General features: G+C 37.9%; 1 protein-coding gene across 2 annotated transcripts in view; it reads right to left on the bottom strand.

Moving 5' to 3' along the window:
* The window catches only part of LOC133526114 (SET and MYND domain-containing protein 4-like), a 51805-nt gene that overhangs the window by 22350 nt on the left and 1657 nt on the right, over window positions 1-27798 (bottom strand). For both annotated transcript variants that reach the window (XM_061862602.1, XM_061862594.1), the window contains exons 2-9: window positions 18549-18807; window positions 16565-16745; window positions 15152-15296; window positions 12703-12855; window positions 10228-10359; window positions 9717-9798; window positions 8821-8940; window positions 5433-5498 (exon numbers count right to left, since the gene is read on the bottom strand). In XM_061862602.1, the coding sequence (XP_061718586.1) occupies window positions 5433-5498; window positions 8821-8940; window positions 9717-9798; window positions 10228-10359; window positions 12703-12855; window positions 15152-15296; window positions 16565-16745; window positions 18549-18807 (1138 nt within the window). The remainder of the gene's footprint in view (window positions 1-5432; window positions 5499-8820; window positions 8941-9716; window positions 9799-10227; window positions 10360-12702; window positions 12856-15151; window positions 15297-16564; window positions 16746-18548; window positions 18808-27798) is intronic.

Genomic DNA, 27798 nt, shown 5'->3' with positions numbered 1-27798 from the left:
CCACAAAAACGCAAGTTTAATACATTTAAGTACCATAAAATCAGTATTTCAATGAACTTTTGTCCCCTGGACAACTAATCGTAACCATGGCAACGAGTGACGCAAAAAAGTTGATTCTCCCAGCTATACTGTTCAAACTTGGTAAGTAGATGTATTCTATGAACCGCATTAGGATGTTTACACAAAAATAGAAAAAAAAAACAATAAATTTTGGCGGTTCCCCATACTTAGAACTGATACTCAAAAAATCTTTTTTCATCAAACCCATACGTGTGGGGTATCTATGGATAGGTCTTTAAAAATGATATTGAGGTTTCTAATATCATTTTTTTTCTAAACTGAGTAGTTTGCGCGAGAGACAATTCCAAAGTGGTAAAATGTGTCCCCCCCCCCCCCGTAACTTCTAAAATAACAGAATGAAAAATCAAAAAAAAATATATGATATACATTACCATGCAAACTTCCACCGAAAATTGGTTTGAACCAGATCTAGTAAGTAGTTTTTTTTAATACGTCATAAATGGTACGGAACCCTTCATGAGCGAGTCCGACTCGCACTTGGCCGATTTTTCACTATGGAATTTATATGAAATACTAGCAAATGACGTCACGGTCAAGTTACCTACTCTTTATAGTTCTATTCTAATTATAAAATAGATATAATGTCTAAAAATAACTGCTATCTACGTTTCTCTATTAATGTTCAGGTGCTTTATTTCGTGCATGGGGTGAAATAATTTATTTTTATAAATAATAAATAAATATTATAGGACATTTTAACACAAATTGACTAAGTCCCACAATAAGCTCAATAAGGCTTGTGTTGAGGGTACTTAGACAACGATATATATAATATATCTATTTGTACATTTGGGCGATAGTGTTGGCGTAAGGAAATCCCACCTAGGACCCCTTATGCAAACACTGTCAGATATTGAGCAGCGTGGAATTTATAAAATTATTTTGTGTGCCTTTCCGTATTCCAATTCAGTATCTCGTGAACATAATATTAGAGTGTCCGAATTAAATTCCATGCTGTACACTGTGACATGTTACAACAGTAACTACCATTTTATGGATATCAACCAAATGTACAAAAGAAACTTTTATAATGTCACATTGTATGATCAATATTTGTATGTACCGAGAAACTGTAAAGTTACAACAGCCAAATTGCTTGCTTACAACATTGAACCTGGGCTTTTTGACTCTGCAGCCAGTGGCAACAGCGCCAGCAGCGCCACGAGCGCAGGCGCGAGCGCAGCCTCTCCCGGGGGGCGCCCACAGCATTTAAACTGACTGCTGGGACAGCGGAGAAGCCCCGCGAGATCATGTTAGTCCACCAAAACCTACAGGGCTTCTCCAGCAAGGAATTAGAGGTGGGTCTGTTCTTAGAATCTCTAGATGTAGATATTATGTGTATTACGGAACACTGGCTCAAGGAATATGAATTGTTATTACTCAATATTTATAATTATGATATAGTTAGCTCGTTCAGTAGAAAGTCGGCCATCCACGGGGGCTCATTGATTATAGTGAAAAGAAAATTTAAATGCAAGGAAAGAAACGACATAGTCAAACTTTCTATCGAGCGAACTATAGAAATATCATGTGTGGAAATGGAGAGTCACATTATAATATGTGTCTATAGACCACCTTCGTCGGATTTTAGCCAGTTTGAGTCCGTGATGGAAGATGCGTTGAAACGAGTCTTTGTTAGCAGTAAGAAGATAATAGTTTGTGGGGACTTTAATGTTAATATATTAGATCCCACACATGCACACACTGTAAGACTTCTAAACCTTTATCAGTCTTTTGACTTGTTTCCGCTATTCAACGAGCCCACAAGGATTACAGCTAGCACGGCGACATGTTTGGACAATGTATTCTATAATTGTGAAGTTATAAAAAAAGAGATCTTTAGCTGTTTCAACTCTGATCACTGTGGTCAAAAAGCCTATTTCCAAGTCAATGTTATAAGACAACAGCAATCATTTACATATAGACCCATCACTGCCAGTCGAATGGAAAGGTTTAGAGAAGGTGTTATATCCAAGGTACCAGCACTGGTTACAGGTGAGCAAGATCCTGATACACTATACAAGGAACTGTCGAATGTGATACATGACGTCCACAAGAATATTTTTAAAACAAAGACTCTAAAGCAAGGATCACTGAAAACAAGGTTTAGTGAATGGGCCACAGTGGGCATCCATAAGAGTAGGAATAGATTGTATGACCTGTATGAAATGAGGAGCATTAACCATGACGAGAATTTTGCAGAATATGTAAGAAAATATTCAAAAGTGTTTAAGAAAGTCTGCGCCGCGGCTAAGTCTGCCTTTATAGGTCAGAAAGTCAGGTCAGCTGACAATAAAGTAAAAGCTACTTGGACTGTAATAAACACTGAAACGAAAAACGAAACCCCGTGATGGCCACTACAGACTGAAAGTTCAAGACCGAATATTGTCTGCAGACCTGGATGTTGCTGGCGCCTTTCAACACTTTTTCACCAACATAGCCACAGATGCTACACGGAACTTGAACTCCTCTGTAGCAAAGGCTGGTGTTTACTTGGATACAAACAATGTCAAGAAATGCAGCATGGAATTATACTTCCAATATACTGACCCCCATGAAATCATTAAAACGTTCAAGTCCTTGAAATTTAAGAATACTGAGGACCTTTGGGGGATCTCTGTGAAAGTCATGCAATCTGTAATCGACGTAGTGGCACCGTATTTGGCCGATATATTTAATGCTTGTGTTAGAGAATGTGTATTTCCCGATCTGATGAAGTACAGTAAGGTCATTCCTCTATTTAAAGCGGGCAGCAAAGATGACCTTGGAAATTTTAGACCTATTTCAATACTTCCTGTTCTCAGTAAAGTGTTTGAAAAAATTGTATTAAACCAATTGCTTCGACATTTCAACTCGAATGAACTACTTCAAGATCAGCAATTTGGTTTTACAAGAGGTCGTTCGACGACTGATGCCGCCTCTGTACTAATCAAGCACATATACGACGCCTGGGAACACTCGCTAGATGCTATAGGTGTCTTCTGCGATCTGTCCAAAGCATTTGATTGCGTGGAGCATGACACACTTCTACACAAGCTGAAGCACTACGGTCTGTCAACGGAAGCTCTAAGCCTTGTTAAGTCTTACTTAAACCAAAGAACCCAGAAAGTGGTTGTAAATGGAACGGAGTCTACTGGAATGACTGTAAAGCTCGGAGTTCCACAGGGTTCAATTTTGGGTCCTTTTCTCTTCCTTGTATATATAAATGATCTGCCGAACCTTGTAAAACATAAATGTGAGATAGTCTTATTTGCTGATGACACCTCACTAATTTTCAAAGTTGACAGGAAACTGAGCGATTATAGCCAAGTCAATGAAACTTTGGAAAAGGTACTAGAATGGTTCACAGCAAATAACTTACTTCTTAATGCGAAAAAGACGAAATGTGTCAAATTTTCGCTGCCGAATGTAAGAAAATCTGAAACTATCATCACATTAAATGGCGAAACGCTGGACCTTGTCGAGAATACGGTTTTTCTGGGCCTTACTTTAGATAGTAAACTGCAATGGGCCCCTCACATATCTGCCCTGGCGAAAAGGTTGAGCTCTGCCGCGTATGCAGTAAGAAGAATCAGGCAGTTTACTGACGTGGAGACAGCTCGCCTAGTTTACTTCAGTTACTTTCACAGTATTATGTCTTATGGCATACTGGTGTGGGGCAAAGCAGCTGACATAGAAACCATCTTCGTTCTTCAGAAGAGGGCAATCAGATCCATTTATAACATGGCTTCTCGTGACTCACTGAGAGAACGATTCAAGGAAATAGATATTCTCACAGTAGCTTCACAATACATACTAGATGTGATAATGTATACGCATAAGAATATAAAGTCCTTTAAGAAACTGTCTAATATCCATAGTTATAATACGCGAAATAAACATAAGTTAGTAGTCTCCAAGTTTCGTCTACAGAAAGTTAAAAAATCGTTCATGGGAAACTGTGTAACATTTTATAACAAAGTACCCTTAGAGGCATGGAACCTGCCCTATACTTCATTCAAGCAATACGTCAAAAATGCACTTCTCAAAAAGGGATACTATAAAATAGATGACTACTTGGGAGACACGGAATCATGGCCAAGTATCCAGTCTCAAAAGCTGTAATAGTTTTGCGTGCAGTGTCCCGGAGAGGCATATGGCGCTGTTGTTTCTAGCTGTTCAACCTTATGTATTAATGTTTGTTATGTTTTAGTTATTTTGATGATGACATTGACATATTAAATACATAGTAGTTATGTATTCTGTAGAACTAGTTTTAAGATTGTTAGCTTAACAGTCTCTTGACGTGAAATATGTATTTCATACAATTTTTTATTTTTTTTATTCTTTGACATTTGGAGAACCTTTACACCTCCAAATCTTATTATTGTGTATTATTATTTTTCTCAGACCGTGGGGACCTTATACATCTCCAAACTTAATGTATTAACCGTGGAGACTATACGTCTCTGTCATATTGTATAATATACTTGACTTGGTACATACTAGTTATGTACAGAATGTAGCATTAGTTTATGAGACTGCTAGTTTAACAGTCCAGACGCGGTTTATTTATTTAGTATAAATTTTATTTTGACACTTGGAGAGACTTTACACCTCCAAATTTTATTAATATTAGTACTCTGACATTGGGGACCTTTTACATCTCCAGATTTAATGTGTTTTTAACCATAGAGACTATACATCTCTATTGTATTGTAGTAATTATTTATTTTAAGATTATTATAATAGACAAATTTTACCTGAAAATAAAATTTATATTAAGTTACTTACCTTGTTCCAAGCATAATGTTTACCCAGGTATTGGCTGTTGTATTTATAAAATGTTGTTATGTATTTTTCATGTCACTATATGATGTTACTGTAAATGTTGTATTGACTTGTAAAAGAGCCCTTGAGGCCTACTTGCAGAATAAAATTTTGAATTTTGAATTTTGAATATAAATATTTATAAATACTTAAATACATAGAAAACACCCATGACTCAGGAACAAATATCCGTGCTCATCACACAAATACATGCCCTTACCAGGATTTGAACCCGGGACCATCAGCTTCGTAGGCAGGGTCACTACCCGCTAGGCCAAACCGGTCGTCATAATTTTTAATACGTTTAAAAACAAAAGAAGGTTGCTTTACAGGCCTAGGTGTGTAAGGCTGTATGAAATTCCTTTACATATCATTTTCACTCATCGCACCTGATATGTAGTATTTCCGGACCTAATTTGAAGTAAGTCATGTGAACATTTCATTACAAGTTTGAGAAAAGTACGTTACGTAAACGTTAGAGAATGCCAGTGTCAGACTCCTGGTGTAGGAAAGCTCTTCATGATGGGTTGATGTGAACTTACCCTGGAAGGCAGGTAACTGAAGAATTTCGTGTAATTCTCCAAATATAATGTTAGCATAGTGGCGGTCTGAAATGTAAAATATGCCGTTATTAAAAATGAGATATTTCGCATTTGCGAACGATTCTACTGCTTGGTGAGCAGGTTCGATAATTTTATTCGATTTTTTAATTATTGTAAAAATTAAGAACGAAAAACAGATTTCATAAAAAAAAAATTAAGAGCTCGGTGACGATTTTAGAGCAAAAATGTAACATTTATAGATTGAGTCGTTGAAATTGTACGAGTACACCTTTTGTTAGGTAATATCTAAATAACAAGTATTGGTTTCTATTAGCACGTCTTCTCATCTTGCCTTTTAATAATGAAGTCGCAAGCGTGCGTCCCCGGTAATATGTGACGAGAAGGGACATTATTTAATGAATTCTTAAAAATTCATCAAAAAATGAAGGTGGTAAATTATACAAAATGATGTAAAAGAACAGTTTCAGTTTTCGGAACTTATGTACGAAATATCATTTGATATTTACCAGTCGCTTTTCGGTGAAGGAAAACATCGTGAGGAAACCGGACTAATCCCAACAAGGCCTAGTTTACCCTCTGGGTTGGAAGGTCAGATGGCAGTCGCTTTCGTAAAAACTAGTGCCTATGCCAAATCTTGGGATTAGTTGTCAAGCGGACCCCAGGCTCCCATGAGCCGTGGCAATATGCCGGGACAACGCGAGGAAGAAGAAGAAGAGTATAAGAACAGTTTCAGCAAATGTTGTAGATTGTTTAAGTATCAAAATTACGTTGAAATTAAGTCTATTTTCAGAGAAATAGTTACTGGTTTTGCAGTAATTTCTGGAGAAAATTGTTTTAGTCTAACATCATTTATACTACTTCAAATCCTAACAAAAATGTAGTTTATTAAAGTTGAAGTACAGGATATGTGCAATACAAAATTACCATTTCAACAACTTGTCAACTTTACGAAATTTACAAATAAGATCGACAATATCAGTGCTTTACGCGCGTTTACCTAAACGTCCATCAGAAAAAAAAACATTACTAATTAAGTAAGACTGATTTCAAAAAAAATATTTATTGAAATTAAAGATAACAAGACGTGCTAATAAAAACTTGTTATTTCTAATAGTTAAGAAAAGGTGTCCAATTTCATAGACTAAATCTATCAATTTGACATTGTTGCGACTAAAATCGATAACGGCCTCTTAAATGGCAATCCGGCTGTGGAATGATCTTCCTCTCTCTATGAGACAAGCCCAGAACAAATTCTCCTTCAAGCGCATGTTGCGCAAGCATCTGTTTGACAAGGTTCAAAGGTATATAATTTATATATGTATGTATTTATATTTATGTATCATATTATTTATGTACGTATAATTTTATATAATTTTGTGATATTTTTTTTTTGTCATTTTACTCTGTATTCTGACCCTGCACCAATTAGGATCTTTCGGTTTGGCTCATGGTTGACTGGTAGAGAATGCCTTCTGGCATTAAGTCCGCCATTTGTACTCTTCATGTATTGTGCAATAAAGTTTAAATAAATAAATAAATGCTCCTAACTTTTATAATAATTAAAAATTCGAAAAATCAAACGTATGGGCTTAAACAACAAATTGTATCAAAATATTTTTAATAATGTTAATTTCCAGAGAGGTAAATGAGGACTACGTTTGTATGAGATGGCGATTTCAAGCGAGTCCTCTACTTTCGTCTTAAACAAAAAAAAAACTGCAAGTCAATCTATTTAGTTAAATAAGAGATTATTATTAATAATGATAAGAAGCGGTGGTGGCCGAGTGGATATGACGTCCGACTTTCAATCCGGAGGTCGCGGGTTCAAATCCTGGCTCGTACCAATGAGTTTTTCGGAACTTATGTACGAAATGTCATTTGATATTTGCCACTAGCTTTTCGGTGAAGGAAAACATCGTGAGGAAACCTGCATACATCTGCGAAGAAATTCAAAGGTGTATGTGAAGTCCCCAATCCGCATTGGGCCAGCGTGGGGACTATAGCCCGAGCCCTCTCGCGCATGAGAGGCCTGTGTTCAGCAGTGGGACGTATATAGGCTGAATTATATATATTATTATTTAATGATATGGTCACTATAAGATGTTAATAGGTTAACTAATTACGTAATAACTTAAGACAGAGGGTCCCTTAAGTAAGACTGAATAAATTAACCGACTAGATATTACATGGATCTCACTACTGTTTACAAACACAGGCGTCCATAGGCTGCGGTGACTGCTTACCACCAGGCGGGCCGTATGCTTGTTCGCCACCGTCATGGTATTAAAAAAACTGAGTTTCGAGAATTGTTTTTTTTTACAAGTCATGTTTTTGTTGGCATTTAGAATCGTCTCGATGTGTATTCGTTTTAAAAAAAGTACAGTCAGCGATAAAAGCTCATATTAAAAGGCTTATTTTAAATATTACTTTTGTTGCTGATTGTACTATATAGTTTGAAATAATACACGGTGCAACACGAGGAACCCGAAAGATTGTAACCACACTCTTCTGAGGCCAAACCAAGGAAAAAAGTGGCTGTGACATAACACGACATGACGGACAGACAGACGGACATGACGAATCTATAAGGGTTCCGTTTTTTGCCATTTGGCTACGGAACCCTAATAATGTTACTAGTATATGAGTTTAAGTAAATTTCGGCAAAGAAAATTTTTTGTACATAAAAACTTAATCTTATGGTAAATCTGGCACTGAAAAATTGAATTATTACGAATTTTTTTTTTATGAAACCTAGTTTTTGCAAAGATTACTTGTCACTTTTTGACATAGTCTATCAATAAGGACATTATCAATAAGATTACACCTCATCATCGCCACCAAGTTACAATAAAACCCGGATATTTTGGACCCGGGTACGTCCTTAAACTACGTCCAAAAGAGAGGTATGGGCATTGTGAATGTCATCTGGCTCTGTGTGGTAGGGCACAGCACAGCGGATGTCATTCCAGATCTAGAGCAGAGCCCAACTGGGGAAGTACCTCCACCTTACAGAAAACAGCAGCCAAATAACACTAGACCCTACTCATAGTGTTGTGTTCCTGCCGATGAGTAAGGTTGCCAGAGTTCAACGAGGGGGGCGGGTTTAGAGTTGGCAACGAGCATGTAACTCCTCTGGAGTTGCAGGCGTACATAGGCTACGGAGACTGCTTACCATCAGGCGGGCCGTATGCTTGTTTGCCACCGACGTAGTATAAAAAAAAAAGATATCTTTTTTTTAAATTGGTATTAACTCTGAAACTAGGCGAAATCCAGAAGTCTTTATGACACTTAAGTCTCTAAATGCGATCAGGAATATACTGTTAAAAGCTTTCGTTCTCATGTTATACCGTGTATAGTAATATCTTACCAGCGCATACTGTATGTAGTCTGTGTTGTTCATTTTATCGAAATTGTTGAGCAGCCCAAACATCCTGTGGAAGGGATGCGTCTGGCGCGCGTACAGCGGCACTTTCACGTGAGCATAGCCCTGAAACGTTCGATTTGTCAGTTTTTTTTATGGCAACTTTCTATACTGATACATATGTATGTATGTAGTTATTACTGGTGTATGTGCCTGGCTAGAGTTAAACATTAGAATAATTAATTTAATTTTAAGTTAGATTAATTATGACATATAATATAATTACAAGGGCTGGTGGCTTAGCGGTAAGAGCGTGCGACTTGCAATACGGAGGTCGCGGGTTCAAACCCCGGCTCGCTGACTTTTTCGGAACTTATGTACGAAATATCATTTGTTATTTACCAGTCGCTTTTCGGTGAAGGAAAACATCGTGAGGAAACCGGACTAATCCCAACAAGGGCTAGTTTACCCTCTGGGTTGGAAGGTTAGATGGCAGTCGCTTTCGTAAAAATTAGTGTCTACGCCAAATCTTGGGATTAGTTGTCAAGCGGACCCCTGGCTCCCATGAGCCGTGGAAAAATGGCGGGACAACGAGAGGAAGAAGAATAATATAATTTTAAAGTGCTTAAGAAATTAAGTTCAAACTAACACTCTATAGACCAAGGTCTGAAATAAATGATTGTTATATATTTATACACATTTTTAATGTATGTATAAATTACATTAATATAATTATCCTGTAGCTCCCCAGAGACCTATAAATGCTGTCCCGCTCGCACAGTGCACATGATGACGGGACAGCTATATGTGCGATAGAGATAGCAAATCGCGGGTCCAATGTACTAAATACTTTGTGCTTCGCGTCCTTACTTTACATTGTAACGTTTTTAGAACATATTTACCTGAAAAAGCTCCATAGCGGTCCGGGGGTTATCTGAGGGGGGAAGTGGGGGGAAGCCGTCCTCCGCGCCTACTAAGAGGACTCTGCAATGGGGATAACATATCTTGCATTTTATTATATGATCTAATAAAGTAGCTATGATATTTTTCAACTTGTCGACTGTAATGTCAAGATTTCGTATACCAAATTATAATTGCGTAATTTTTTAATGGGCTCCCAGCTCAACTGTAATATTGATTTCGATACGCTGTAGTCGACTGTAAAAAAATACCAATCATCAAAACGGGTGACAACGTTTATGTTTTTATACAACATTTTTTTACTACTAAAATACTTACCAATTAATGCCCCGGGGCACTCCCAGCGGTGGTGGGTCGCTGAGACCCGGCAGTCCACGGAGCAGTATATACTGTCACTAACCTGAGAGACCAACTCAAACTAACATTGTGATCAGAATGATGTCTATTTCATTCGTACTTGTCCGTACATGTATTGACGAGAGGGAGACTAACCTGAGGGCTAGATGGGCGATGCCAATAGTGGGGTAGAGATTGAACGTGGCCCCGGGGCACTCCCAGCGGTGGTGGGTCGCTGAGACCCGGCAGTCCACTGAGCAGTATGTAGCTCGGGAACATGTGACGCACCTGGAAATAACAAGAATTTTATTTAAAAAATGTATGTATATGTATATAGTCCACGAAAAAGTTCAGAAGTAATACCAAAGAGAATTAAGTATGGAGGCGTATTGTAAAAGTAAATTTTGTAGTCAACTGCATTTACTGCCATCTTTCGACTCAGGACTTCTTAGAATGACATATGGCTATCAGACCCATGTTCTTTCACTGATATGTGATAAATATCAATCAGTGGCGCCATCTACTCGAGTATAGGCCAAAGGTATATCGCCATCTATTTGAGTATACATTTTACTTGATTTTTCGAGGCACTTTTTATTCTTAGAATTTATATATATATATGTCATATCCAACTATACAAATACGTAGCTCTTTCAGAAAACATATCGAACTCTTACTAAAGGAAAAGAAAAATAATATTAATAAAGATGATAATATACATTATATAAGTCTGACAGATTGCTATACATACAAAAAATATTTGTTATGCTTTCTTACCTGAGCTGTGTCACCTATACAATGATTTAACATATACACATAGTACAATGATTTTAATTGCTACTTGTTTTTACAGTTTCTGGGTTGGACCATGCATGTTTGTCTGTCAAGTAATCCTCGACTCTGTAATAAGCCTTCAATATCAATGACTTTTTTAAGTAATTCTTAAGAGCTGGCAAAAGTAATCTATACAATTGTACTAGATAACTGTGAAAGAGCGGGGCTTTCTGTCCCAGGTATTATTCATACTTACTAGGAAGTCACCATGCGAGTGTGTTGTACTATTTAACGAAATTAATGCTTTTTGAATTTTGATATTTATTGTAATTTTGATTTTGATTATCAGCGCCCTCCTTTACTATCCTCATCCTTTTTTTTTTTATAGGACATTGTTACACACATTGACGAAGTCCTACAGTAAGCTCAATAAGGCTTGTGTTGAGGGTACTTAGACAACGATATATATAATATATAAATATCTATAAATACTTAAATACATAGAAAACACCCATGACTCAGGAACAAATATCCATGCTCATCACACAAATAAATGCCCTTACCAGGATTTGAACCTGGAACCATCGGCTTCATAGGCAGGGTCACTACCCACTAGGCCAGATCGGTCTTTATATTATACAACGTGTGTCTACTCTCTGGACATCGACCGAGATCCCGAGTAGTACAGTCAAGTGTAAAAATATCGGTGTACACATCTTACTCAAAAATATGTCCCATAGCATCTTATTCCAGTGTAATGAGAGCGTAGTACCATATTTATGAGACGATTTATTCGATACTTATTTTTGCACTCGACTGTTCCTTCTTAGGAATGTTCCAATATAGTAAATCATTTGATTAGATAAACATTAAAAAGATATGTATTTAAAGTTAAATTAATTCAAATCATCAATAAATAGGAGTATACTGTATTAGTAGTTCACAACGACGATAAAATTATAACGTGACACTGGTGACATGACATACTCATTATTACGTCTGGTTGACGTAACTGGTGACCGAAGAGCTGGCGGCTTCCTCGCACAACGTATCAGTATTGCGATACAACGAGGAAATGCCGCCAGCATCCTTGGTACAATGCCTCAAGGGCCTATTTTAGATATAAGCTAGTTATAGTAATCATCTGTATATTCTCATTATTTACCGTGTATGTGTGTATATAGTGTGTGTGTGTGTGTGTGTGTGTGTATACAGCCTGTTCCGAAGTATTACATCGTAAATCAGTAATATCTCCGGTAATACTGTGTCGTTTGGAACGAGACTTTGTACATAGGTTAGAAATACCATATACCTATATACGTCCCACTGCTGGGCACAGGCCTCCTCTCATGTTCGAGAGGGCTCGGGCTATAGTCCCCGCGCTGGCCTAATGCGGGTTGGGGACTTCACATGCACCTTTGAATATCTTCGCGGATGTACGGAGTGAATATCAAATGATATACCGTAAGTACATTAGTTCCGAAAAACTCATTGGTACGAGCCAGATTTCGAACCCGCGACCTCCGGATTGGAAGTCAGACGTCACATCCACAAGGCCACCACCGCTTCTGTATATATAAACCTTGCAAAAAATGTTACCTAATTAATACCGCTTTGACAATCTAAAAACTTTTCAGCATGCCCCAAGCTTACGGTCACGTCTGAAAATATCGATACGAAAAAAGTGCCAAAAATATGTATACACCACTTTATTGCCCATAAGGTAGTGTATACATATTTTTGGCACATTTCACGTACCGTTATTTTCAGACGTCACTGCACTTAGGTATGCGAAATAGATTCGCACGTCGCTCCGATGGTTGCCCATTAGGGGATACTGAAAGTTTCCGTACTCACGGCACAGGGTTGGCGCCCGCGCCCCCGCAGCCCTCGCAGACGGGCTCCGGCGAGGGCAGCGCCACCCACGCGTAAGGCTCCTCCGAGAACAGCGCGTCGCCTCGACGTGTTGGCGCGGTCGTCACAACGTGCCGCCCTACGGTTTCGTTTTGCCTGAAATGGAAATTTTACAATCTTAGTTAAGATCAAATATGTATATTATACTAAGATAAGAACATTTGATTAAAGCTCAAAACTACGCCGGGAATAGCGTTGTTTCCAATTTTTTGAAACGCTTGTATTACGATTCTACATTAACTAAAAGTTGCCCTAAAATTTAACTTTTATACTAAAAACGGCTTTAAATATGTTAAATTAACAAAATATATTTTGACAGATGCTTTCGCGCCCAAAACGCTCTTTGAAAATTGTGTGACGTCACAGTTTACGGTTTGACACATAACTACATACACACGTAGAAGATACGAACTGTCAACTGACATTTGTCATTTGTTGTTTATCGCCTAACTGTCAACGGTGTCAATTCGAGAGTTGTGACGTCATCAGAATCTTCAAAGACGTTTCGAGTTTGGTCACGTGACGTGTGCCAAAAGATATTTTAAATTCAATATTTACAAAAATATGGACATTACAGGTGCCCTAAAAGTAGTTTAACATGTTTTTATAATCCAAAAGAATTTATTGGGATACAATTCTGCCCTAAGATTTGTAGATGGAAACAACCCTATTGGTTTTGGTTATATAAGTCAAAACCAAATATTATGCTCCAGCAGAACTAAAAACTATACAATTTAGGGGGGATTTAAATCTCGGGTCAGAGGTGTAGGGTTAGAGCCGGTGTAGCTTTATTTGACGTCCATGAGCGCATTGTAATATGCCTGCTTGAAAAGAGAAAAAAATAAACATACCTATCTTTTTTTTTAATATTTGGAAACAAAAAAGACTAGGTACTGCTTTTTTTGTATACTTGACCACTCAAAACAAAAAACTATTGAAATTTTTGTGTAGTGAAACTATTTTAAGGAGCTCCCCGCGGTTTTTGTCAAATTTTGAGTCGTTACTCCTTTATTTACACTATAGATAGAATTATAAGACAAAAGGCTATGGGTTATTCAATCTTTTATCTCCATTCTGGTCTGCCGGATTTTGAAAGGAATTAACACTTATTGTTTTTTTTTTTTTTTAACATTGTCTAAAAGAACACTTTCTCCGTTACTCGAAATCTACACATCTGGGTTCGTCTTTGACGTCTCTAAAAAGTGGTCAGAGATTTTAATTTTAAACTAATTAACACAAAATGTATGATCAGAAAACCAGTTATATGGTCTAAAATCGTTCAACTTTGTATGTATGTATGTATGTATATACTTTATTGTACATAGAAATAAAAACACGAAAAACACAGTTACAGAGTAAATTAAATACAACAAAGGCGAACTTATCCCTGTATGGGATCTCTTCCAGTTAACCTTTGAGGAAATGAGTAAAACAGAAGTAACGGTGAATGAATGACAAACACAAACAATAGTGTACAATCACTGAAATTAATGAAATGCACGTTTTGAATACACATATAAATATACACATACATGTCAAATATCTCGAAGACAATGAACTTTGAAGTAAATATGGTATACTATATTGCTTAAAGCCGTTGCTGTTAATATGATAAGCTTCAAAAAACATTAGAAAACTAAGGGATTCAGATCGAAGGTCATTGGCGTTAGGGAGTCCCTTAAGAGGCTGTCAACACCCAATGTCCTTGAAATTGATGTTACTTAAACAGTTTTTTAAGAAAGACTATTTGTTTTAGTCAAGTAAGAAAAATATATGGTCATATTAATTATATTTCAAAGACCGTGGTTGTACTCGATACATGATTGAACGAAATCGGCTCGATAGAAAATAATTGCAAAGATTGGTCTTAAAATCACAATTAAACGGTTTTATGTCTTTATTGTTTAGACTTATGGGTCTGCAATTATAATCACAATTTCAAAACATTTATATCTAAACCGTGGTTGAGTAAAATATTACACTAATAATCCACTTTTTTTATTTAAATATTTTTCTTATTATTCCCTTGCCCAGGCCCAGTAACATGCGACAGTGCTATCTCATTTACTCCGATACAAATAGACAGTGTGCGCGCTTTAGGTATTGACAGCCTCTTAAGCGTAGTTTTCTCTCTTAGGGTACTTCTATTGTACTGTAAATTCATTACAGTAATTAAAAAATCACGAACTAAATTCAATTAAGATCGGATTTATCAAATATCAGATAAAGATAACACGTTCCTTTTCTTTCACAAGCAAAAAGAAAAAGAGAGTGTTATTTTTAACCGATGTTTGAAAAATCAGACCTAAGTACAATAAAAGTATAAATATACTAAAACAGTACCTTAACTCCATTGTATTAGATGCGGAAACAAAGTACACTACAGCAGTACCTTAACTCTATAGCATTAGACGCGGACACAAAGTTGGGGTTCTCGCCCATGTACAGCTCGGGCAAAGGCTCCTCTTTCTTCACTTCAGCTTCTTGTTGGGCGGCCATTTTGTTTTCCATTATTTTTACTAGCCGCTCGAACTCCGCTGTGAAAAAGAATATTAAGTGTCGCGTTCAGTTAAATGATAAAGCACCTTAAGAATTACCAATTTGACACGCATCCCATGTATATTCAGCGAAAATTAATGGTTTCAAAGAAATCATTGTTTTTGTCTCATTTGCTATACTATAGCATGATGACTATCTATGACCGATCACATTAAACTGCTCTTAAATCCGAGTAAAGCTCCGACGGCGACACACCGACGAGGAAGCTTTCCGGAGCGGTAGAAAGACGGTAACGGTCACATTGAGCGCGGTCGGCGGATTGAATGCGTTTTGATCGCGGACCCGCGTTGCAATGCAACAGCGTTGTAAGTCGTAGGTAATCTCAATTTGTAGACCGTATTTCTGTAATATTTGTGTCTTAAATCATATATACATGAATATTGTCTAACACACTCAATCATATTGTTATTTACTTCGTTCCGCACAACCGCTCCGCCTCTGATCCGCGCTCAATGTGACCGCCGAGCGGGTGCCCGCGCCGCTTCCGCCCGTCGGTTCCGCATTCGGTCGGATCGAGGGCGGATTGAACGCGGCGCTGCGCCTCGGCAGTGTGGCATAGCTCATAACGTTCTGTGCATTCCGAGTTGCACGGTACCGTGCGCAATCCGCAACGATTCCGCTACCACGTCGGTGTGTCTACTATACTAATTTAACACGCTTTTATTAGGTCGACCTGTATGTAACTAACTTTGTAATGGAATCTAAGGTAACTAATTTAACCATCTTCCAAGGATCGTAGCGTCATGAAAATTGGCAGCTGTATGTAGTTCTGATGACAATACAATAATATGGTATTGTCGAACTGACCTGAAGGTGGAGCCAGAAGATATGAACTGGAACTTCATGATAGAACATCGTATCATAGCTGTGTTTGGATTTGTTAGAAAAGTCTTGTAATGAACTTTGACCACGGTTAGGTTTCAAGGTCTGATGATGAAGCCGCAAGATAGGCACTTGATGATGATGGTTTGATGGATGGACTTGATGAGGCTTCCATGATGGAATATCGTATCATAGTCGTGTTTGAACTTGTGAGAAAGGTCACGTAATGGACTTTGAACACGATCAGGTTTTTTTTACGTGCATCTATAAAAGCGTGTTTTTCTAGTGTTTTTTAAACTCTTAATTTATTACCTTAGTACCTGATTTATTAGAGAATTATGACTATATGATTGTTTGGTGAAACCGTTCAGTATCTTCATTTTGTCCGGGAGTCTAAGAGTCACTTTAAACAGTCTATGCTCACCAGTACTCGCCGGAGACAGTCTTAGCTCCGCCGCATGGGCCCTCGCTTCATCCAGCGCCGCCAGGGCTTCAGTCCGGGCCCGGAGCTCCGCGTGGCAGTCGGCGCGCCGGAGCAGCAGCTTATGACGCTGCTCGCGCGGGTACCCGTGCGACAGGGCTAGGGATATGTCGGAGAGGCATTCCTGGAAGATAATATTTTGATACATTAAGAAAATGGGCCGCTTTTGTTTAGAGGTTTTTTTGCACTTTTATCGCTAATAATGTCAAGTGACGTACGCAGCTACAACCCAATATCAACGTTCATCCATTCTAACATCAAACATCTATTCAGCAAATAGGCCACAGGGGCACTTTAACATGTAAATTTTTTACACACAATAAAAATAACAAAATACAATTACAAATATGGATTCAATGAAATATTAGAGATGTATGTAAATAAGTTGTAAGACAGTCTGTATGTAAGACAGTCTCTAAATGTCGAATCACACAAAGAAACTATGATAAAAAAATACAACCAACAAATACTAAAATCCTTTAGAGATGTAAATGTCTCTAAGTGTCAGAGATAGGATAAAAAAAGGCCAAGTGCAAGTCGGACTCGTACAGGAAGGGTTCCGTACCATTATCTATATAAACGGTCACCCATCAAACTATTGACCCCGCCCGACGTTGCTTAACTTCGGTGATTGGATGAGAACCTCGAGATTGGAAAGAAAGAAATACATAATCTGTAGAAATTTCAACTGGCTAACTATTACGGTTCGTGAGATACAGCCTGTTGACAGACGGACGGAGGGACGGACGGGCGGACAGCAGAGTCTCAGTAATAGGGCCCCGTTTGACCCTTTAGGTACGAAACCCTAAAAACGATCATAAAGTTTTCTTAGAGATGTAAAAGGTCTCCAAGACTTGGATTAATATAAAATAATAAATAATTAAATGACAAGAAATTCTCCAAGAAAAGTTGGAAAGGCATAGGGCTCACACTAACCCATACAAACACTTTTTCAGCAATCGAGTGGTGAGGGCTTGGAACAGACTCCCAGAAGTTGTGGTTTCAGCACCAAATGTGAACCAGTTTAAAAATAAATTAGACAAGCACATGATATCTACTACTCGTTCATGATAACTATCTTTATGAATATTGGATACAGGTCATATCAGTTGTCAAACTGCCTGCCTGCTTATTAAATAATATAATAATAAAATTAAATCAGACAGACAGGAACCGAATGGAGTGTCTCACGTTAATGTCTCTCAAAAGTAAAGTTACATACTTATAACGTAACATGTAGACCGTGTAAGCTGAAACAGACCGGTCTCCACAAACAGCACCCGTTCACGAGTATGACGCGTGTCTCAGCCATCGCCTCCCTCAACCTTCATTCAGGAAAGAGGCTGGAATCCTGACAAGGTTCACGGCGTGGCGTTCAAAGTGAGTTGTAACTGTATACCGATACCTACTTCTATGATTTTTCACATATTAAAGTGAGATTATTTGGAGGAACATTTTCATACAGAGTGATTTGTTTTTTAATGAGTGTACCAATTAACTCAGTGTATAGTGTCAAAAAAGTAGGATCATGCTCAAGTACTAAGTCCGGACGTCTTGTACTTATAGGGATATGCATGCATTGTTGCTGCTAACTTTGCTGCAAAGTTGGCATAATCAGAGTCTTTGTATATTTCATAACAATTTCATTTCAAGCCAAAATAGATTCAACTGTTATCGGTATAGACTCAAGACTCAAGTTTCAACGACGTTACTTAGGTTATATAGGTGACCGATTTGATTCCCAACTATTCTCTTAAACCTCTTCATCCTGAGCAGCGCGGCAGACCTGTTAGCCAGAGCGAGAGGGAACATATCTCCATCCTGCGTCGCATACAGCACACTCTTGTTGTAGCACTCGTAGCTGTCCAGCAGCAGACTGGCTCTGAACTTCTCATTGGCATGCTGCCGCATTGACCTTAATAATTACCTTAAATCTCTTCATCCTGAGCAGCGCGGCAGACCTATTAGCCAGAGCGAGAGGGAACATATCTCCATCCTGCGTCGCATACAGCACACTCTTGTTGTAACACTCGTAGCTGTCCAGCAGCTGACTGGCTCTGAACTTCTCATTGCCCCGCTGTCGCCACAGCAGGGAGACGGAGTCACATTTGAGGGCAGTGTCGGAGTCGCTGGTCTTACGGGCGTAGCTTGAACGCATTTGGCTCAGCCAGTGGAGAAGAATTTTTCTGTTGAATAAAATATGAGGATAATGTTTCATTTTCTTCATTTTACACGCTTTTATTTAACTTGCAATGTAACGATGTATGTTATAGGAGAGAGAGACAACTGGAAAGAAGAAGTCAGTCACCCAACGACGGTCTGCTTTACGGATGGCTCAAGAAGAAGCTCGACTATGCTAGCAGGAGCGGGCATAGTAATTCCCAAACTGGGAGAGAAGGTATCAATACCACTGGGTAGGTATGCCAGTGTATTCCAAGCAGAGGTATGTGCTTTAGCGAGCTGTGCACGTATAGTTAAAGAGAGTAAACAACAAGAGGGGGCTGTCGTAATTTACTTAGATAGCCAGGCAGCACTGAAAGCACTAAATGTATCGGTCACCTCCTCTCTGGTGAGGGAATGCAAAGAGGAGTTAAACTCAATAGGCAAGCAAACAAATGTCACGGTGCCATGGGTACCGGGACATGACGGAGTAACTGGAAATGAGAGGGCAGACGAGCAGGCTAGGATAGGGGCGGAGACGGAATTCATTGGCCGGAACCAGTTTGCCTAAGTCAACCGATGTCACGAAGGAAGTTATAGAGATGGTAAAAGAGATTGAGGCACAAAAAGAATGGAAAGAAGAGACTGGATGGTAGATAGTCGAAGATGATGATTAGTGGCATAGATCATGGAGAACCAGGTATCTTCTGAAACTAGGTAAGAGCAGTCTGAGACTACTGACTGGTATCATAACTGGACACAATACTCTTAATAGACATCTGAAGATAATGGGCATAAGTAGAGACGCCTCCTGTCCGCACTGTGGTAAGGAGGAGACCAGTTTGCACTTACTAGCAGAATGTACTATGTATACGGCACCGTGACATGATACATTCGGTAGTGATACACTAAAAGAGAGCGAACTAAGGATGTCGAACTTAAGATGTCCTTCTGTTCTGCAGGAAAACGAGAAGATTTGAGGAGAATAATGGGGGAATGGTGCCGGGACAGTAACCTGCAGCTCCAACTCCAGTGAATTGGGCTGAGTGAATGCAACAAGCGATCGACAGCCCGCCTGCTTCCGGCCAGGCGTCCCTGCACTACATCGACATCTATGACTATGTATGTTTGTACGGGTCAAATCTTGCAAGTTAAATTTGAGCCACTTCCCGGTTTCCAATGTTGCTGAAAATTTGCGTACATATGTAAGTCAGGTGCCAATGCAATATTATGGTACTATGAAGCTGATCTGATGATGGAGACAGGAGGTGGCCATAGAAACTCTGTGATAAAACAACGCAACCTAATTGTGATTGGGGTTTTTAGAATGTAATTTTTGCCAAAATTATTTATAATGTCATAATTTGCAAAATTCACTCCTGTGACCATACAACATTTTAAAGAACTTATATACCTCAGTGCTAGAAATACTCTTTATTAAGAAGTATTTAAAAATGCACCTAATAATGCCCTGAGCATCAATGAATTTATACCTTATTTGGCAAAGAAAGCTCAGTAATTTAGATGCTTTAACACCTTTGCTGCGGTAACTCGGGTAACTCGTAATTAAGCATATTTGCATCGGGTCTTTCAACCCTCAACACAGTGGCTGTGTTAACCTCTAGATGGCCAGCATATGTGAAACATTGACAATAAAATTTCAATGAATGATATTAGAAAATAGAATTGAGTTTGTTTCATATTCAAACAAAATAAAAGAAATGCAACTCTGTTCTATTGTATGATGATGATGATATTGATGATGATGTATTCCTGTTATCCCTCATTAGGGACAGGGCTCGCAGTAGAATCTTCCATTTGCCACAATCCTGAGCGGCTGCTTCTGGCTCAGTTGAGCCAACTGAGTGTCCATATGGTGTGAGGCCACACCGATCGTCCACTGCCAGTCAATTGCCAGCGGAGACCCTGCTTGGACAGGTGGTTGTCTGGTCTATGGACATCTTACTGATTTAATAATGAATAAAATTTCATTGGAGCTAATTTGTACTAGTATTTGGACCCTGACATGCTAGAGGTTAAATCCGTTAAATATACAACAGAAAATGGCTGCTGACATCGTAACCTTTCCTTTTGCATTAAAAATAGTAGGATAAAATAACTTATTCCCGATTTAGAGTATGTTTAAAGAAACTAAATGGCATAGTTAATGAAATTTTTGAAGTGAAAACTTCTTTAGCGCCACTGTGGACTTTTTGTCATGTGACCGACAGATTCGACAGATTGAAAATTTGTAAGACGACATGTGACCTGATTGAAAAACTGTTACAATGTCATTGAAGCCAGTAGAGTCGTTGAAATTATGGATGGAAGTTGATTTTTCTGAGATAAACTTTTTAATGTTAAAAAATAGTTCTGAGTTACATTTTTAATGTAATATTAATTGTCATGTTTTTGTATGATAGCGCAATAAATGAATATTATATTTTACCACATAAATGTTAGTACTTTTATACTGATAATTAAAGCAATTTGTGCAAAATTATTCCCTAACCATTGCAAAATATCAAAAATGCACAAAAAAATCATGTTTTCACTTCTGCCGGCACTCCCGGAGTGCAACCTTGTTTTTTAAATATTCTTATTTCTTTTTATAAAAAGTAATTAAATGATCAATATAGTGTTGTTGTAACACGGTAATTACATTTAACTCAACCAAACAATTGAAAAATATATCAATGTCATTTTGAACATTGATTGTCCGAGATAGTACTTACATTTAGTAGCTATATACTCATATTAAACACTAATCAATATCTACAGGTCCTAGCCAGCCTTGCCTAGCCTTGTAAGAACCTTATCAGATAAAAATAAATTATTGATTATCTCCGAAATCAATAATTTATTTTTAGGCGGTTGGGGCTGAGCTGCAAGCTACCAACGGGGTCACAGGTGGTGGATAGTGACACGGCCACCAGATATGGTGGTCAGCTGCGAATATACTGAATAAGCAGTCCCCAACCAGCAGCGGCAGGGTTATCAGGATGTGGCGGGAGGTTTGGGGGGCCAAGCCTACCTTAAAAATACCACAAAAGATCCTATGACAACCATGTGACATGGCGAGACAATGCCGCCATCAAATAGGCATTCCCCTAGAGCCGGACAACAGCAGCTCTAGTACTGGCAGAAGGCCGAAGATGTGGAATCAGGAGGGGCTTCTGACCGGACAGCAGTGGGCGGGAGACCGGCCATTGTACTGTGGTACGGAAGGCAAATTGGGAAACCACCGTACTAAATTCCCATAAAAAGAGTATGATGTCAGTTAATGAAAATATTATGGTCCTTGACAACGGGCTACCACGACGTAATATCCCGTGGCGGTCTGAGTCCGGCAGGTTCAGACGCAAGGCTGAATCGGTCGTCAGCATGCGAAACCCTTGCCTAATAGGAACATGGAACGTGAGGACAATGCTGCCGCCAGGAAAAATAGAAGAACTCAAGATGGAAATGGATCGACATAGAGTAGATATTTTGGGAATAAGTGAAGTCAGGTGGGGAAGAAGTGGCGATTACTGGAGTGGAAACCATAGAATAATATACACAGGAGCTAAACAAGGATCGAATAAGACGGCATTGCTACTAAACAAAAAATGGGGACGAGAAGTGGAGAATACTATTCATCACAGCGATAGAATAACAGTCATCAAGCTAAAAGCACAACCGCAAAATATTGTAATTTTTCAAATATATATGCCCACTGGATCCCACCCAGAAAGTGAAATAGAAGATATGTATAACAATTTAGATTCATTATTAGATATGGTCAATGACAAGGATTATCTAATTATTATGGGGGATTTTAATGCAGTAGTTGGAGAAGGCAAAGATGGGAAAGAAGTAGGCAACTTTGGATTAGGGAAGAGAAATGCTAGGGGCAAAAGATTAGTACAATTCTGCAATGAAAACAAACTATCACTTGCTAATACGCTATTTCAGCAACCAAAACGAAGACTCTATACTTGGAAGATGCCGGGAGATATCAATAGATACCAGTTAGACTACATAATTGTGAAACAAAAATATCGAAACAGCTTGGTGTATTGTAAGACCTTGCCAGGTGCTGATATAAACTCCGACCATAATCTACTTATAAGTAAACATTTTATAGAAAAGAAGAAGAATATAAAAAAGAATAAGAGAAAAAATATTGATCTCACTAGACTTAAGGACCCGGATATAAGAGTGCAATATAGTAATGCATTGGGAGACAAATTAAAATTAATTAAAGAAGAGGATATTATTATTATTATTATTATTATTAAAGCTTTATTTATTCCATATTTTGAACAGTTATATATATTATGTTTTAAAAACATGATTGATAGATTTATATGGACCCCGTTTGGGTAAAAGCCTCCTCCAACTTATGCCATTTTTCACGGTCTTTGGCTGACTCCATCCAGCTTGCACCTGCGACCTTATAAATGTCTTCTGCCCAACGCCTTCGTGGCTTGCCTGATTTTCTTTTTCCTTGTGCTATAGGCCCTGACCATGTTGTTGTTTTAAGTGTCCATCTTTTATCGTTAAGTCTAGCAATATGACCTGCCCATTTCCATTTGAGTCTCAGTGCATGCTGAAGGGAATCTGTGAGTTTGGTTCTCTTTCTTATATCTTCGTTTCTTACTTTGTGTATTTTTCTTAAATGTAATAGACTTCTTTCCATCGAGCGCTGACAAACTGCAATTTTATGTTTTATTTTGTTGGTGAAAGTCCATGTTTGGCTTCCATAAGTTAGGCTGGGCAAAATGCATATATCCATTACAGTTTTCTTTAGTTTTAAGTGGTAATCCCCTTTCAAAATTTCTTTTAGTGCCCAGAATTTTTTCCAACTGCAGTTGACCCTTCTGTCTATTTCCTCCTCGTTGCTGTCTGCGTTAAAGGATACTCGTTTTCCCAGATATATATACTCATTGACATATTCTATGGGGTTACCTGATACGTGTATCTGCTTTCTTTTACTATAATTTGTCATTACTTTGGTTTTTTTGGCGTTCATTTGTAGTCCTACTAATTTGCTTTGAGTATCCAAGGTCTGTAGCATTTGTTCTAGCTCAGTAGCTGATTCGGCGAAGATAGCAATATCATCTGCAAATCTGAGGTGACTTAGGTGACAGTTTTTAATTCTGATTCCCCTGTTAGTCCAGTTGATTTTCTCAAATACTCCTTGCAGTACAGCTATGAACAGTTTTGGAGACAGAGGATCACCTTGTCTGACGCCCCGTCCAATGATTATCTCATGCCCTTTGCTTTCTAGTTTTACTCGGCTTGTACTTTGTGAGTAGATGTTCATAATAATGTTTATATAGATCTTGTTTATTCTGTTTGATAGAAGTGCTTTCCAAATGGAGCTGTGAGTTATACTATCAAATGCCTTTGTATAGTCCACAAAACCAATATATAACGGGTGGTTGAACTCTTTACATTTTTCAAGTATCTGTTCCAGAGAGTGGATGTGATCTATAGTGGAAAAACCGGAGCGGAAGCCTGCTTGTTCGATTGGTTGGTTGTTGTCAATATTTGGTGTTAATCGGGTTAGTATTACGGAAGTAAACAGTTTGTAGACGCTGGACAGTAGACTTATTGGCCTGTAGTTCCCGATGTCTGCAGGGTCGCCTTTTTTGTAAAGAAGTATGATTTCCGAGGAGCACCACTGTTTAGGGGCTGTTCCAGTTTCAAGGACCATGTTAAACAGTTTTTCTAAGTAAGGAATGAGAGTCTGGGCTCCAATTTTTATGGCTTCATTACTTATGTTGTCGGGACCCGGACATTTCTCAGATTTTAAGTTCTTTATATGTCTGAGGATTTCCTTCTCCTTTATTGGCTCAATTGGATCCAGGTTGAGGTCTTTTGTGGATTCATTCTCGTCATTATTATCTGGCTTCTTGTAAAGCTCTTCATAAAAGGATGTGGCATGATCTATAATCTCTTTTCTTGTCTTGGTTTCCTTTTGGCCATTTTTTAGTTTATCAATCCAGTCTTTGTGTGTACTTAATTCTTTATATGCTCTTTTACAGCTTCTGAATTTATTTAAGTTTTTCTCTATGACAGTTTTTCTGTGATTGTTATAGTCCTGTTTAATTGCCTTGTTAGTTATTTTAAATAGGTGTTTTAGTTCCTGTTTCATATTGCTTGTTTTGGTTTTGGTCGCTATTAGTTCTGTTCTTCTGTTTATTAAGTCTATAGTTGATTCCTGTAAAATTCCTCTTGTCTTTTGGCTGTCCTGAATAGATTTTGCAATCTTAAGACTCCTTACCATAGCGTATTCCAATTTATTATAGAATGTTTGGCTGTTTTTGTCACATTTTGTAAGGTCTAACTCTTTAGTTAAAATTTCTCTTAATGTTTCTATGAATGTAGATTTTTGTTTGTCTGTTTCAGGTGCTTTGGGTACAGAAGTAAAGTTTTTTCTATTTAATTTAGGACAATTCATTGTGAAGGTACATCTCACTAATCTGTGGTCGGATGGAAATGAGAACTTGTTCAAGACTTCTATGTTCTTTATATTTTTGGGTATGTTGCACATAATAAAATCTATTTCGTTCTTAATTTTTTGATTAGGAGATATCCACGTCCACTTACAGTTAGGTTTCTTCTTGAAGAAGGTGTTCATTAGAGACAGTTTTTGTTCACAAGCATATTGGACGAGTCTTTCTCCTCTTTCATTTCTTGTTCCATATCCATATCTACCCATTACTAGGTTTTCATGTTTTTTGGGTTGGCCTATCTTTGCATTAAAGTCCCCCATGACTATTACTATTTTGTCTTGATTTTCATGAGCTCTTCTTAGGTCACCATAGAATTTATTAACCTCATCTTCGTTTGCTGATTCAGTGGGTGCATAGGTCTGTATTATTGTTATAGGGACCTCTCCAAATTTGAGTTTTAGAACCGCAACTCGTTCTGATATTCCACTATAACTAACAATATTTTGTAAGAGGGTCTTTTTGATAAGGAAACCCACTCCATGGAGCCCTTTCGTTTCTCCTTTGTAGCAAAGTATGTATTCTTGGTGTTCTTCGATTTGGCAACCTAGTTTCCGTACTTCACTGAGACCCAATATGTCAAATTTAATTTTATTAAGGGCATAGGTTAATTGTAGTAGCCGTTCCGGTGAAGATAGTGATCTTACATTATAAGTACAGATTTTCAGTTCATTAGGTTTAAAGTCGCCTCTTTTGTTTTTTGTTTTATTCTGTGATGGTTGTTTACTATTTGGAATGTGTACCTTGGCTGTTGTTAAGTCTGTTTCCTTGGTTGGAGGGTGTTGGTCTGACGTCCCGAAGAAGAGGATATAGAATATAATAATAGTAACAATTTACCAAAGGACATAGAATATAAATGGAATAAGGTTACTAATATAATAAGGACAAGTGCAGAAGAATACTTAGGAAAGAAAAAAATAGTGCCAAGAAAGGATTGGTTAACGAAAGATATTATAGACTTGATGATTGAAAGAAGACATTATAAGGGTAAAGCTGGCAATGATAGTGTAATAAAGTACAAGCAACTAACAAATAAAATAACTACCAAATGCAGGGAGAGAAAAGAACAAGACGTAGAAAGAAAATGTGATCAAATAGAACACCACATGAATAGGGGACATATGGATAAAGCATATAAAATATAAAAGAGATGAATAGGAACTACAAAACAATGGATAAAGCATATAAAATATAAAAGAGATGAATAGGAACTACAAAACAAAGAGTACTGTGATATTAGATGAGGAAGGAAAAATGCTTCTAAACGATAACGATATTATAAATAGATGGAAAAGATATATAGAAAACTTATATGAGGGCCAAGGCTTAGACATAGAAGATATAGAACCCGAAATAACAGTTGATAAAGATAGAATAGGCCCGGATATACTTAGGGAAGAATTTGACAAGGCGCTAATCGGAATACAAAATGGAAAAGCTGCAGGCCATGATGGCCTATACATTGAATTCATTAAGAATGCAGAATGTGATCCCATTCAAGAAGAAATTTTTTCGATAACGCAAGATATATACAAAACAGGAGTTGTACCAAAGGATTTCCAAGTCAGTAAAACTATCACGTTGCCAAAAAAACCGAATACATTAAAATGCGATGAACACCGGACTCTAAGCTTAATCTCACAGGCATCGAAGATATTACTTAAAATCATCCAAAATAGAATTAGACCAGTTATGGAAGAATACCTTGGACCAGACCAATATGGATTCCGACAGAAAAAAGGTACGAGAGAGGCCATACTGGCGCTGAGAAGTATTGTAGACAGGAGAATAGACCTGGGACAAAACACACATATAGCCTTTATTGACTTGGAAAAAGCCTTTGATAGGGTCAATTGGAAAAGCATGATGACAATTTTAAGGGAGGCAGGCTTAGATTTCAGAGACCGAAGAATGATTTTTAATTTGTATAAAGATCAGGAAACAATTATCAGTGTGGGAGAGGAAAGTTGCAGAGCAAGGATAAAACAAGGAGTGCGGCAGGGTTGTCCACTCTCACCCCTTATCTTTAATATATTTATGGAGTGTGCCATTAGAAAAGTTTTAGAAAAAACTGAAGGAGGAGTCAAATTTAATGGGGAAAGAATATCATTTATTAGATTTGCGGACGACATAGCAGCACTGGCCCCAAGTTCAACAGAATTAAAAAGAGTAATGGAACAGATGGATCTAATTTTTACACAATTTGGACTCAAAATTAACATTAATAAAACTAAAACACTAATTGCTTCAAAATTTCGCCCGGTTAAGGAACAAATTGTCATCAGAGGGACACATATAGAACAAGTAAACAAATTTAGATATTTAGGCAGCTTAATTACACAAGACTCCAGATGTACAGATGAAATAATATCAAGGATAGCAATGGCGAAAACAGCTTTCAACGCCAAAAAACATTTGCTAAAGGCTAAGATATCTAAGAATATAAAAAAACGCCTAATTAAGATATACATCTGGAGCATCGCTTTGTATGGGTGTGAGACGTGGACAATGAGGCAG

This window comes from Cydia pomonella, chromosome 1 (genome assembly GCF_033807575.1).
Source record: "Cydia pomonella isolate Wapato2018A chromosome 1, ilCydPomo1, whole genome shotgun sequence".
In the NCBI taxonomy this organism is placed as follows: domain Eukaryota; kingdom Metazoa; phylum Arthropoda; class Insecta; order Lepidoptera; family Tortricidae; genus Cydia; species Cydia pomonella.
Note: the sequence above shows the minus strand (reverse complement) of the source record. Positions and strands in the feature narration are given on the sequence as shown.